Consider the following 15,280-nt stretch of genomic DNA (forward strand, 5'->3'; position numbering starts at 1 on the left):
ATATAATTTTCACACAATGTTTGCAAGATAAAGACTTTGAAGTGAACATCAATGGTGAACTGATCAATAATCTTAGGTACGCTGACGACACTGTTATTGCAACAGTTCCAAGATGCGACAGTCTCCAGGGCCTTTCAAAAGTTATTGGATTACTTAAACACGATAAGAAGAGAAATGGGTCTAAAAAATTAATACTTCTACGACAAAATGTATGACATAGTCGACAACATCACAATGTTGCTTCCCTACAGATAGATTAACAAAACACTAAGAGAGTTACTTACTTTAAATATCTAAGATGCTACATTACAGACTAACTAGACCCAAGTAATGTGTTAAATAGATCGAACACCAAACATTTATTGAAAATTATTATAATAAAAAAATTTAATACCTAGTGCATATTCTTATTTCATGGCTCCACAACGTGAAAACTTGGATCAATTTGACGACTGCATGTGTTTCGAGTAGCTTTAAATAGAGTCAAGGTTGCGATGATCGCCGATAAGCGGGTTCAACGATGATCGCCGATAAGCGGGTTCAACGATGATCGCCGATAAGCGGGATCATTCGAGATTGAACCCATGAACTGTATTCTCATATATCTTTTTATAGGTTTCTTACTTTTCCCATTCAAAAACCGAATCCTTCGTATCGTAAGGCTACGGCTCCACGGGCGAGAAATTGACGCTAGCAGTAGCAGTAAAATTAACTTAAGGTTCCGCGGAACGGAATGGGAATAGCCGAACTGAACCGACTACGCACAAGTCCTGTAGTCGGTACAGTTCGGCTATTCCTATTCCGTACCGCGGAACCTTAAGTTCGTTTTACTGCTACTGCTAGCGTCAATTTCTCGCCCGTGGAGCCGTACGCTAAGGGGTACGTTTAGGATACTGTAATCCAAGTCATACAAAAAGAAGTTAGTCTAAAGCAGCCAATGTAACACAGATTACACAAACATAGGCAGCTATAGTCAAACAAGCAAAACACACATAACGCCGAAAAGACCTCCTCAAAAAAGAAACAAGAAAGTAATATTTTAGATAAATATCGTTTAGAACTTTTGAGGAGTTATGCGTGTGGCTGGCCTCCACACCATGTAAAACTTTAGAGTCTAGAAACCCCAACGGGCGACAATGGCCCTCCATGGGCTGTCAGCGGTCACCGATGATGATGATGATGATGATGATGATGATGATGATGATGATGATGATGATCGCCGATAAGCACCACAAGAAGAAGAATATACATATAATATGTGTATTTTAATCTAAAAACTGGTTTCTTAACTAAAATTTTAAAGGTAATTTCTAATACAGTAGAATATGTAGGTATACTGTAAGACTTTTTAAAAGAATAAAATACTTTTTAATAGTACACCTTCTAATACGGGACAGTAGAATATCTATGTATTGTTCTTTGATTTGAAAAATTTAAGAAAACATCTATAGAATCGAATAATAAAAGAAATGAAGCATTAATAGACTAAGAGGCGGATAGGAAAAATTTGCTAATCATTTTAGGTGTAGGCACCGGAAAATTCTATAACTTAAGTAGTAAAACCTAAAAGAAAACGTATGGGCACTATGCCGTCAATTTTCAGTGGCATAGTTAAAAAAGTTAATAATAAACGAGATTAAATTAATCATTATGCTTCCCCTCCCCTCCTATCGCTGTTTTCCCCTTATCTCGGAAAATATCGACAGCACGAAAAAAACTGTTTAAAAGAAATTGGAGGAAATCGAATTTGGAACAATGTCAGTTCTTAACATATTTGTCAAAAAGTTGAAAATGGCTGACATATTGAGAAACAATGGTTCTCCTTTAAAATCAAGATGGCGGTTAACTTAACGGGGGAAATTTTTATTTTCCACTGTCGACCCATGTGCCACTGAAAATTGACGGCAAAGTGCTCATACGTTTTCTTTTAAGTTCTACTATTTAAGTTATACCTACTCGTAGACTCTTCATCATCATAATCATCTTTGGCTTTTACAACTCTTCGTGAGTCTTTGCCACGTTTGCTATTGTCTTCCATTGGTTCCAATTCTGTGCTACTATTTCTCACTTCCATCTTCTCCAGGTCTTCTCTGACTATCTTTCCACCTTTTTCTAGACAGTCCTGCCGGACCTCTACCGTCTGGTCTTTTCCAAAACACATTGCTAATCAGTCTGTCGTCATCACTCCGTACTACGTGACTTGCCCATCTTAGTATTATATTGGCTTTTATGTATCTCACGATGTTACAGTGTTGCAGTTACATGTTACAGTTACAATCACGATGTTACAGATGTTACAGATTATAGACTCTTGCAGTGTCTAAAATGATTAGAAAATTCTTCCTATTCGGCTCTTAGTCTATAATTTTATAAAGCATGGAAAGAATCTCCAAGAGACAGACCGGCTAATAACTAATAAATACACTTATTTCTTATTAATTTAATCGTCTCAGCGAGCATCTTGAAATCCTTGATATTTAAAATAGTTTTAATAAATCCGGATCTTTACTAAAATCTAAAGCAACATTCGATCTCGTGGTTTCTGAATACAACTGTATAATCTTATATTATTGAAGTTAAAAAATAGGAATTTGTGTAATTTTCTTAACATTTTTCCGAAAAATTGATAAAAACTAGTCGTCTTCTTAGTATGTGTACCTAACCTGAAGAGTCTTTCATTATTAATTAAAAATATAATAATTGTATGTTTATGTTTACATTTCGATGGAAAGGAAAATAAAGATTGTTTGATGATAAGTCACATATTATTGTCAAGGATTTAATAGCGAATGTGATTTGGAAATAAAGAAAATGCAGTATGTTCCCAGGTAGTGTGAATATGCTAGAGGTAAGTACAATTTTTAAAATTGTAATTAGTTTTAAAATATTTTAAATAAACATAAAAAATCAATCATTTACAATCCGTTTTCTACCAGATTTTCCAAAATCTCTTTATTATGTATAAAGCTAATAAACTGTTTGGCAAAAATTAACAAGGTAATTGACCCATTAATTGTAAATTTCTTTTAATTTTGATGGAAAAAACTGTGTATTAGTAATATTATCTATTAATAATAGTAGCAAAACATGAAGTGCAGTCACTGAAAGTGGATATGAGCTATTACCTCCGATTTCGTTGAACCTCCATCGATTTGCATGAAAATTGGTGAGTGGTTAGAGGATATCTCAAGGAACAAAGGCGACATGGTGCCAACCTGCGCTTTTACCGTGGAGGTGGAGATGCCACCCCTCATCGGGGGTGAAAATTATTTTATTAGAAATAACCCCACAATTCGATAGAGGGACAAATTATAAGCAAAATTTGTTATATAAAGGTATTAAAATAAATAAAAACTTTTTGAGTTATTAAAGTTCAAAAATTTTAATTTTTCGTGAGAAAAATGCATGTTTTTAACCTATTTTTCATAAATAACTCAAAAACTATAAGTTTTTACAAAAAAGTTATTATTATCCAAATTGAGGCCAATAAAAAATCAAATAAACTCCTGACCAGAAAAACCTTTCAATGTTAACTAAAAGTGAGTTACAGGTAATTGAATGTATATTTCTTTAGTCGAGTACCCAAATCTAAGTATTCAAGCTTAAATACCGGGAAACGAAGTATTTTATAACATAAACCTATTAAACATTTGTCAAAGTTCTTAGAAACATCTATTAAATAAGCGCTCGAACAAGTTGATAGCATTAAAATTTATGCACCAATAATTTTTCAAAATTTATCTTTTAAAAATTTTTCCAAAAAATGTTATTGTTTTTTTGTAAATACCTCCGTTAATTTTTAAGATATCAGGTTCACCTAAAAACTAGGTAATAGTTGATTCCAAGAGCTATTAAAAAACGTCGAACTTAGTCTTTTAAACCTCTTACTTTTTTAAAAATAAAAGGTTAAATGGCCCCGGTTACATGGTTCTCGCAGCAAAATTGAAATTTTAAACGTTTCTATCTCGGTTATTTTTTACTCTAAGGAAATAGTAAAGTGGATAAAGTATTTGGAACAGACAAAACTAAAATTTAGTTAGATGTTATGTTTTATGTATCTTGAGTATTTTTGCAGTTATTATCAAAAGAAAATGAAAAGTACGATAATTTTAAAAATTATGATTTTTTTAAATTATATCTTTTTTTCAATAATATGCATTCTAAAACGGTCAAAATTGTTGAAATCATTAACTATGTTAACCTAAAGAAATTCGTTTGAGGATTACTACAAATTTTAATTTGTGTGGAAATGGCGTATGTTTTATTTTTTTCACTTTTTCCTAAAAAAAAAATCGAAATGGTTCTCTTATTTTCATCATTACTTGCTTAATTTTGATGCTATTAACTTATACTGGAGCTCATTTGATAGGTATTCCGAAGTACTTTGACAAGTGTTTAACAAGTATATTCTATAAAATGCATCGTTTTCCCGTTATGTAAGCTTGAATAATTAGATTTGAGTACTCGTCGAAAAAATAATTCCCTTTGAAATAACATTAGTTTAGTTCTTTAAGTACGGAGTGTATTAAAGTTTTTATTATCTTTAATTTTTGTAATAATAACTTTTTTGCAAAAGCTTATAGTTTTTGAGTGATACGTGAAAAACCGCTTTAAAACATGCATTTTTTTTAAGAAAAAATAAAATCTTTGATATTTAATAACTCAAAAAGTATTGATTTATGTTAATAACTTTATATAACAAATGTTGCTTAGAAGTTGCCCCTCTATCGATTTCTGGTATTATTTTTAATAAAAAAAAATTCGTCCCCGAGAAGGGGTGGCATCTACCCTCAGGGTAAAAGCGCAAGTTGGCATCATGTCACCTTTGTTCCTTGAAGTATCTTCTAACTACTCACCAATTTTCATGAAAATCGATGAAGGTTCAACGAAATCGGAGGTGAAAACCTTCAGTGACTCCACTTACAAGGTTATTTCACATACATATTATAAGTACCTACAAATCGTTTTACCAACCAACAAATGCACGTAATTTCAGTTTTTCTGAGCTTAACTAGTAAAACGGGCCTAATTAATAAAACAACATTTTGTTTACACAAATTATTATTTATTCATCAAAAGATTATCCTGTAGATAGCTTATTTTAAAGGTGTCTATCTTCTAGAGATGTTGGCGACCATATTGACCCATCTAATTCTATTCACAGTAGCTCGAAATATATCAATTTACGTTAGATCAGTCCACTTCCTAATAAACTGCTCGTCAAAAGTTAGGGATATAGAAAATTATGCTGATTTTCATAGTTGATTTTTTCGCGAATAGACGGATTCCGCTATTTTTTCAAACTATTATTTTACTATTTTCAAACTTATGTTTTGTACTTATACCAGGTGGAAGAAAAGAAATGTGTTTCTTATGTTAAGTTTGAGACACCTTGTAGGGAGAAAAAGGCACAAAGGTGAGTATACCTCGATATTATGTTGTAGTCTCATATTTTGTGAATATTTTATTTTTTTAATTTCTCTGATATCTTTAATAAAAAAGAAACTAGACGGTATTACTCTTTAATATGTGTTTCTATGTTTCACATGTGTGATGTGGCGTAAGTCGTCAGTTAAAACACATATTAAAGAGTAATACCGTCTAGTTTCTTTGTTATTAAAGATATCAGAGAAATTAAAAAAATAAAATATTCACAAAATATGAGACTACAACATAATATCCAGGTATACTCACCTCACTTTTGTTTCGGTTAAAACACATGTTAAGTTGCAAAACCGTCTATTTTTTTGTTTCTAAAGATATCAGGGACATTCAAAAAACAAAATGTTCACAAAACATAAGACTACAATACGATTTCAATGTATACTCACAATTGTACCTCGTCCTCCCTACAGGGCATCTCAAATTTCACATAAGAAAAACATTTCTTTACTTCCACCCGGTATAAGTACAAAAAAAAAGTTTGAGTAAACCTTTGCATAACTTTGTAAATACTAAAGAAAAATCTAAAATAATAAAAAAAAAATTAGCGGAATCCGTTAACCTGTTTACGAAAAAATCTACTATGAGAATTCAGCAGAATTTTCTATATCCCTAACTTTTGACGAGCAGTTTATTTGCCAGCCAGGATATGCGTCTATGTCCAGGGCCTCTCTTGCCCTCAATCTTGCCTTGTAGAATCAACTGTAGAAGTTAGTATTTACTATTACGCATAATGTGGCCGGCGTAAGCCAATTTTTTGTTGTTTACGGAATTAATAATTTCTTTGTCTTTTCTTAGCCTCTGTAGAATAGTTATGTTACTTGTAGTATGGTATAGTTAGACCCAGACCCAGACATCCAAAGTGAAAGTTATCCTCGAACACCAAATTGTTCTATATGGTCCACATAATGTTCAGAAAAAAGTCACACCATTTTGAGCGTCGGGTTTGGGGGGGAGAGGGGGGAGAAATCAGCAAATTCGTAGTTTTTTACGTTTTTCGTAAATATTTCTAAAACTAAGCGGTTTAGCATGAACAACCTTCTACACAAAATTGTTCTACATTAAATTTGAAATAAAAAAGGCTCTATGCATAACCCTTCTAAAATGAACGGTTCCAAAGTTACGGAGGTAATATAGTATAATTGGTCCAAAAAAAGGCCTAACCCAGACATCCAAAGTAAAAGTTTTCCTTCAACACCAAATTGTTCTATATGGTCCACATATTGTTCAGTAAAAAGTTACACCATTTTGAGGTTTGGAGGGGAGATGGGGAAGAAGTCGGTAAATTAGTAGTTTCTTACGTTCTTCGTCAATATTTATAAAACTATGCTTTAGCGTAAGGAATGCTCTACAGAAAAATGTTCTACAGAAAAATGTTCTACATGAAATTTAAAACAAAAAATGTTCTATACATAATTGTTATAAAATCAACGGTTCCAGAGTTACGGAGGGTGAAAATTGGAGGTTTTCGATAATTTTTATAATTACCGATTTCTCCCCCATCTTCCCCCCAAACCCGACGCTTAAAATGGTGTGACTTTTTTTTGAACATTATGTGGACCATATAGAACAATTTGGTGTTGGAGGATAACTTTCACTTTGGATGTCTGGGTTTTGGGTATAGTTATATCATAAATATTGCCCAAAAAATATAAAAAGTATCGAAAACCTCGATTTTCACCCTCCGTAACTCTGGAACCATTGATTTTATAACAATTATGTATCGAGCATTTTTTGTTTTAAATTTGATGTTCAACATTTTGGATATAACATTGTTTACGCTAAAGCATAGTTTTAGAAATATTGACGAAAAACGTAAAAAAACTACTAATTTACCGGCTTCTCTCCCATCTCCCTCCCAAACCGGTCACTCAAATTGGTGTAACTTTTTACTGAACAATATATGTGGACCATATAGAACATTTTGGTGTTGGAGGAAAACTTTTACTTTGGATGTTTGGGTTAGGCCTTTTTTTGGACCAGTTATACTATACTACCTCCGAAACTTTGGAACCATTCATTTTAGAAAGATTATGCATAGGGCCTTTTTTATTTCAAATTTAATGTAGAATAATTTTGTATAGAAGGTTTTTCATGCTAAACCGCATAGTTTTATAAATATTGGCGAAAAACTTAAAAAACTACGAATTTATTGATTTCTCCCCCCTCTCTCCCCCAAACCCGACGCTCAAAATGGTGTGACTTTTTTCTGGACATTGTGTGGACCATATAGAACAATTTGGTGTTGAAGGATAACTTTCACTTTGGATGTCTGGGTTATGCCATCTTTTGGATCAACTATACTATATATTGTGTGGTGTATACAGTGAGCACGTAAAGGTTGGAATAAATTCATTTTCTCGAGAATGGACGACTTTGGAAAAAAATCCCAAAACAAGCCAATTTTTATTTTTAAATTACGACTTTTTGGCATATATATCATACTAGTGACGTCACCCGCCTGGGCGTGATGACATCATCGATGATTTTTTAAATAAGAATAGGGTCGAGTGTAGGTCATTTGAAAGGTAATTCAATTCTCTATTCAGTAATATAAACAATAACATAATTATTTATACAGGGTGTCCAAAAAAATTTTTTTTTAATTTAATTTATTGACATAAAAAGAAGAATGTGTGTAATTTATTTAATTCAAAATACATTTTACTGCTATTAAAAAACAGGAAAAATGTTTATTTGATAAATAAATATTGTTTTTTGCCAGGGACGTCATTTGATAGGGGCAGGAGGGGCATTTGCCCCCCCCCCCCCCTATAATATTGGAATTTACAACAAATACATCAATTTTATTACAACATAATGATTTATTTGTAATAATTGGGAAATTAAACTTTATAATATATGCTAATGATTTATTACTAACGGAACAAACTAACTACAGTGCATTTCAATATCACGTTAGTGTAGTAATGGGTACCGTCGTAGTTTCCTCGCAGCAAAAATCATCCACCACTTGGTCTAGTAGTATTTTTTTCATTTCTTCTCTTTCATCCGCCATCAACATAAGTGAGGACAATCTTTCATCACCAGTAGAACTTCCTACCCTTTTACTCTTTTTAGCACAGAAAAATGTTTCATTTCCAGCTGTGGTGATAGGCAGCGTAGCAAAAATATGCAGCAGTTTTATCACTTCTGAGTGTGCCACTAGAAGCACTCTAAGAGATCTGAGTCTCCATCGCATGTCTGCGTAAATGATTCCTGGCTATAGGCAGTTGCAAATGTAGAAGTTATACATTTAGAAAATGTTTGTAGTTTTCTATTAATGGCTTTAATTTCTCTTCTGCCGTGAACGCTTGATTTTCTTTCTTAAAGGCATCCGTTACTGAGAACAAACCTTCATTTTCTGAGAAGTGACGATTTATGGCCAGTTGTAGACATTTAAACGCTTGCAGCGAGTCTATGAGGAACAGTCTTCGTTCTTTTTTGTTCATCAAATAGGTACAACACCACCACTGTCTGTCAAAGATTTAGCCTTCTCTAAAACCTCTCGGTATGTGTCGTCAGAATAACGCTTAATATTTTCTCCATAGCACAAAGCAGAAATATGAAGCTTTTCTGCATTATCTGCGCTTTTATTCCGATACTCTCTGCGCTGTCCTTTCTTCCTTCATCTAGAACAGCCAAAATGGTCTGGCATGTCTTTCGAATTTTCTATAATGCATTCAACCAGTAGAATTGAGTAGAACCATCTTTTCCAAATTCAGTACTGGTTTATTCATCCTCTGTTGTATTTTTACGAAAAGCTCATGGTGAGTAGCAGTGTTGGTATGAATCGATAAAGTTTGAACTGTAGAAAACTACAGTGAGCACTACAGTCCTTAAGATGAGCCCGATAGCAGGTTCATTAATTTTTGTGCCCTCAGCAGCAACATAACGGATTGAAATTGCAAGCTGTTCCGATTTTGACGTATCTTTGGTTTCATCAGCCATTATAGCGAAGTATTTGACTTGATTAGCATTTCTGATAATATTTTTCAGCAGTCTTGAAGAATACGCATCGATTAAATCATTTTGATACTCCGGTGAGCGGCAAATACTACTTTTTTGTATAAATACCCATCTCTGAATGAAATCATACCTATTGCTGATAATATAGCAGCTTCGAAAAAAAAAAGAAAAATTCTGCAACAGCGAATTTTGCTTTTTGTGCTTGCCCCCCTCAATCAAAATTTGAAATGACGCCCATGTTTTTTGCTTAAATTCAATATTAAAGCAGCCATCCACTTGCCTCTTGACAGTTTGAAATTTAATTTAAGGGAAAAGCAATGATTATTTTTCAAATAAACATTTTTTTCTGTTTTCTGAGAGCAGTAAAATATATTTTGAATTAAATAAATAAAATACATTCTTCTTTTTATATCAAAAAATTTAATTAAAAAAAATTTTTTTTAGACGTTCTGTATAAATAATTATGTTAATGTTTATATTACTGAATAGAGAATTAAATTACCTTTAAAATGAGCTATCACACGACCCCTATTCTTATTTAAAAAATCATTGATGACGTCATCACGCCAAGATGGGTGATGTCACTAGTATGATATATATGCCAAAAAGTCGTAATTTAAAAACAAAATTTGACCTGTTTCGGGATTTTTTTCCAAAGTCGTCCATTCTCTAGAAAATGAATTTATTCCAACCTTTACGTGCTCACTGTATATAAGACCCTTAACATAAGTCGGTAACCACATTTCAAATGGCTCTAATCGTGTTATGGCATCATCTGTAAGAATCCAGCTTTCTACTCCGAAGAGGACACTAATGACGTGATATCTAAGAATTCTTATGCGTATATTGATACTTAAAGATAAGTTGCAGAGAATCTTCCTAGGACCGTTAAAAGAGCTTCTGACTTTTTCAATACGTGTTTTTATTTCTTAGCTATGATCCCAAGTATCCTTAATATTGCAGCCTAAATATTCAAATAGCCGAATATTTTTGTCGTCTGACAATTTATTTTTAGGCCGTATTTGTTACATATTTATTATACATCATTATCCATCATCCTTGGGAGCCCGTGCGCACTATCTGCCAGCAATACTCTATCGGCTATCGTCTGCATTTCTAATATTGTTTATAAGATGGCCATTTACTGCAATACCATCTTCTGATTCTTCTGATATTGCATCATCTTCTGATGACATCTGCAATATCATTAAATGATGCTGGTAACAGTATGTAACCTTGTGTGACTCCTCTTCCGACTATGAAGATCGAATCGCACTGTTGCTTTTTGTTGGAGATGTAAGTTGAGATCAGTCTTATATCCTTACCATCGAGACATAATGTTTTTAGAATTATTAATTAGTTTCCCATACGGTACTTTGTCAAATGCCGTCTCTAAATCAATGAAATATGCATACACATCGCAGTTGACATCTCTGGCTCTCTGTATTGTGGACTTGCAAACTGAAAAATTTTGAATACTCTCCTTGCAAGTTGCATCTTTGCTTTCAAAATAGGCTTCAGTTTCGGCGACTACCTCTACATCGGAGGGATATCTCTAGCCACGGAGTATTTTTTTAGATCGAAAGAAAGGGGGTAATCGCTGGGGGTCAGATCTGAACTATACGGTGAGTGCGAAAGCAGCTCAAAGCCCAATTAGTGCATTTTTGCAGTGGTTTTCATTCACATGTGGCACGGAGTATTATCTTAAATGAAACAACAATTTTTTTCTTCAATAAATGAGTTCTTTTATTTGCGATGTCGGTCTATAAACGCTCCAATAAAAAAATATAGTAGTGGCTATTGATTGTTTCTCCATGTTTCAAATAGCTAATGAAAATAATTCTTTTCGGGTCCCAAAATACAGATGACATAACCTTTCCGGCGGTTTGTTGGATTTTTGCTCGCTTTGAACTGGTTTTGAACTCGCTTTGAACAAATTCGGAGTGAATTTGTAGATCCATGTTTCATACATTGTGATATACCGATGTAAAAGCTCCGACTTATTCCTATTAAACATGTCCGTATCGTCCTATTAGAGGTAAAACTCACTAAGTGCACTTTTTTGATATTTTGACATTTTCATCAATTTGAACTCAATACGGTACTGCACAGCCCTGGAGAAGTCACCTGGGGCTCTAACCCTTCTAATTGCTGAGATAATTTATGGTATAATTCACTAAGAGCATTATTGTGATTCTCGGTTTTAAGTTAAAACTCGTTAAAACTTATTGCACTTACTTCACAAAGTGAATTTTTCCTTACAATCTGGAGTGCATTATTGCGAATTTCGGTTTCAGGGTAAAACTCATTAAAATTTATTATTGCACTTAGTGAATTTTTCCTTACAATCTGGAGTGCCCAATCGGTACTTAGTGATCTTTCAAACAATTCATTAGTAAACATAACTGTATTATTTGTGTGCATTATCTATTCGGTGATTGATTAAAAAAATGAGTCTAAATTATTTGTTTGTAGCAGATAGCTTACATAATGGGTAACATAATCTATTTTGCGATTAAGCAGGCGAATTTTGTGGCTGTCATAAATGCCGAAAGAATTGCATTTATTTTCAAAGAACGAAAGTTATTGATCATTTTTTAAATCATACACTGTTATTTTTGATAGATCGCTAGTTGTAAGTCAGCGAAATTGTGTAGGTACATATACCTTTATATTTATATAATTATTCAAGTATAAAATGGATGTTGATATTTCAACAATAACATTAGTTGTTTCTATCGCATGTGATTTTGTATTGAGGCAACGGTTTTGTATAAACGTATTTAATTGTTTATTAAAATTTTATTCATTGCCTATTTCTTTCATTTTGAATCCCAACGTTATGATACTTTATGGAGACAAATTCATTAACTTATCAATATCCAATAATTGTTTTCATGGAAAAACTCATCAAGTACAAAAATTGATCTATTATTGATTATGTCATAGTTCCTATGACGAAACATGGCATAAAATATCTGTTTTTATTTATTCTTTAACGTTGAGTTAAAAAAAATTGCAATGTTCAAGTCAGGTGAATTTAAAAAACAATTTGTACCTTTAAATCGATTTTCTCCGCTTTCTGAAAAGTGTCTTTAGTGAGTTTACCTCTAATAGGACGATATATCGCCGAGATTCATCCATTAACTGTTAGACAAGGCGAAAACGGCGGGTTCGAAGGGAAAAATATTCCCATGAGATTTCTTTGCATAATCACATTCGTGAGACATCCCAGAATAAGGTTCAAGAAGTCGCCCATGTGAAAAGTGGGCCAATTTTTTTTAACAATTTTTTCTTTTTAATCAAATTGCAAGAATCAATATTTTTGGCCTGAACAATTTTTTATTTAACTTTTAGGACCATTCTGGACAAAAAAGGTCTCTTATAATTTTTCTCTAAAGTTGATCGTTTTCGACTTATAAGCAATTTAAAATTGAAAAAAACGAAAAATGGCGATTTCCAAGGCTTAATAACTCGGTTAAAAGTTATTATAATGAAAGTCAATATATGACTAAATCAAAGTTTTAAAGCCCCCCCCTACAAGATCCTGAAGAAATTTTTGTCATTATTTTATTACTAAGCTGTTATTTTTAAGTAATAATAATAAGCTCCATGCACGTGTGCGGGGCTGTAAATGCTGAGTGCGAGAGAGAAGCCATTCCAGCAGTCCAATTGTGCATCTTACTCGCACTCACATTTACAGCAGCGTCAATACGATCTAACCACTCATTGTTATTCATTAAAAATAACAGCTTAGTGGTAAATTAATGACACAGATTTCTTCAGGATCATGTAGCGGCGACTTTAAACTTTGATTTAGTCACTTTCTGACTTTTAAAATAATAATTTTTGACCGAGTTATTAAGTCTTAAAAATGGCCATTTTCGCGTTTTTCAAATTTTAACTTGCTTATAACTCGAAAAAGAACAACTTTAGAGAAAACTTATAAGAAACCTTTTTTGTCCAGAATGGTCCAAAAAACCTAAAAAAAATTAGTCCGGGCCAAAAATATTGATTTTTGCAATTTGATTAAAAAAAAATTGTTAAAAAAAAATTGGCCCACTTTTTTCGTGGGCGACTTCTTGAACCTTATTCTGGGATGTCTCACAAATGTGAATATGCAAAAATATCTCATGGGAATATTTTTCCCAACGAACCCGCCGTTTCCGCCTTGTCTATGTTGTTTTTTCTCAGGTGTGAGAAACTTATTTGGAAAACAGCTTTCTCATACTCAAATTTTCATGTATAATAGGTAAAACGCTGCCCTTTGATTCCTTTAGAGTTTAGAGTGTCAGTTATCTCTTGCAACTGCACTTCATAGTTTTCCATAATAATTTTCAACGTTTTTTCGATGTTTCCGGCAATAACTTTTTGACCTATTGCACCCTGGGTGCAATTAGTTTGGACCCTAAACATTGCAGATGTTGCGGATGCTCAACGGAAAGGAAGAGGATAATTTCAGAAAATGATAAGTAATATTTAGAAGAGGGTAAAACATGAAGAAACTTAGAAGAATAAATTAGGATGGGAAAAATTAAAAAACACAAAGTAGTGCAAGAAGAATGTAATGGATTAAACTGAAATGGTAACAGAGAGATGAATCAATATATTTTTTATATTCAGTTAATTAGAAGAAGATAGAAAGGTAGACCGACAAGATATATAGAAAAGATAGAAAGCGACTTCTAAAGTTCAGAAACAGACAGACACGTAACAAAGAATTTTAAAAATGTAAATAAAATATTTTTCCAAGTTCAATGAAACAATGAAACTATTTTCTGATAATGGCAATTCATAAATCCTTTCGTTCTTCTTTCATGTATTTGATGTAAAGTGCACTAAAGATACCAAAGAAATTATTATGATATGAACACTAACTTGATATCTTGATAATTGTCAAAATAATATTAATGTCAATTTGTAGATTTTTTTAGTATTATTTTGTGAATGAAAACTGTACGAATTAGAATAGGTATTGTATAATATATTTATATTATAAAATTGAGTTACATAACATATTTTCAAGATTTTCTGGATAAAAAATGTAGATAGATATTCAATAGGCAAAATTTCGAGTTCGAAATGGGGTATTTTTTATTGATTTGCAATATTTTCAGGACCAAGCAAACCGGACTATGATTAAAGATAACTCTGAAGAGAAAGCTCCATTATTGTATGTGGTTGATGACGGGCTACCTAAAGATTATAGGTATTTTGACACTGGCAGATTTAGTGGGATCAGCTCTGGTGCTACTGCAGTATTTACACATTTCCCCGGTAAGTTAAAATTTTTTATCCTAAAACTGTACAGTCAAGAGAAATATTAATGAATAAAAGAACTGCAGTTATTGGCGTGTATTAGCCACCATTATTTAATAAATGATGATAGTGACATTCCTTTAAGGCTATGGGTACATAATTCGCAAATATTTTACGTGTATCCCTACTTTTTCTGTCTTTACACGGCAAATTACGTGTAGTAAAATTCACACTGGTATTCTCCTTTTCATGATCATTTTTCAGTGCGTCACAAATTATAGAAAAAAAGGTAAGTCTGTGATAATACACATTTATGACATTTATTCTAACATGACATTTTAGTTAAATCTGACAGTTGTCAAATTTTATTTTCAATTTGGAATAAGAACAAATCAATTGTGTCTATTGCATTTATAAAATGGTATTTTCTTTTATTTGTATAGTCTTATAAATTGTACAGATTATATTGATAATATTATTATTTTATTTAATAAATAATTCTTTTTTGATTATGGCGCCATCTATCGACAACAAGAATAATCACCGAACTAGAATAATTACCAAAGTAATCACCGACGTACCTTTTTTTTGTCACATACAATTTAATGCG

At 32.5% G+C, this 15,280-nt stretch overlaps 1 protein-coding gene across 2 annotated transcripts in view; it reads left to right on the forward strand.

Moving 5' to 3' along the window:
* Window positions 1–2,668: 2,668 nt before the first annotated feature.
* Window positions 2,669–15,280, forward strand: part of LOC114329294 (uncharacterized) — a 40,814-nt gene continuing 28,202 nt past the window's right edge. The window contains exons 1-2 of one of the 2 annotated variants that reach the window (XM_028278338.2): window positions 2,669–2,848; window positions 14,529–14,688. In XM_028278338.2, the coding sequence (XP_028134139.1) occupies window positions 2,819–2,848; window positions 14,529–14,688 (190 nt within the window). In that variant the 5' untranslated portion in view covers window positions 2,669–2,818. Of the gene's footprint in view, window positions 2,849–14,250; window positions 14,384–14,528; window positions 14,689–15,280 lie in introns of those variants that run through there. The other variant, XM_028278339.2, reaches the window with a different exon arrangement.

Source organism: Diabrotica virgifera, chromosome 2 (assembly GCF_917563875.1).
Source record: "Diabrotica virgifera virgifera chromosome 2, PGI_DIABVI_V3a".
NCBI lineage: Eukaryota > Metazoa > Arthropoda > Insecta > Coleoptera > Chrysomelidae > Diabrotica > Diabrotica virgifera.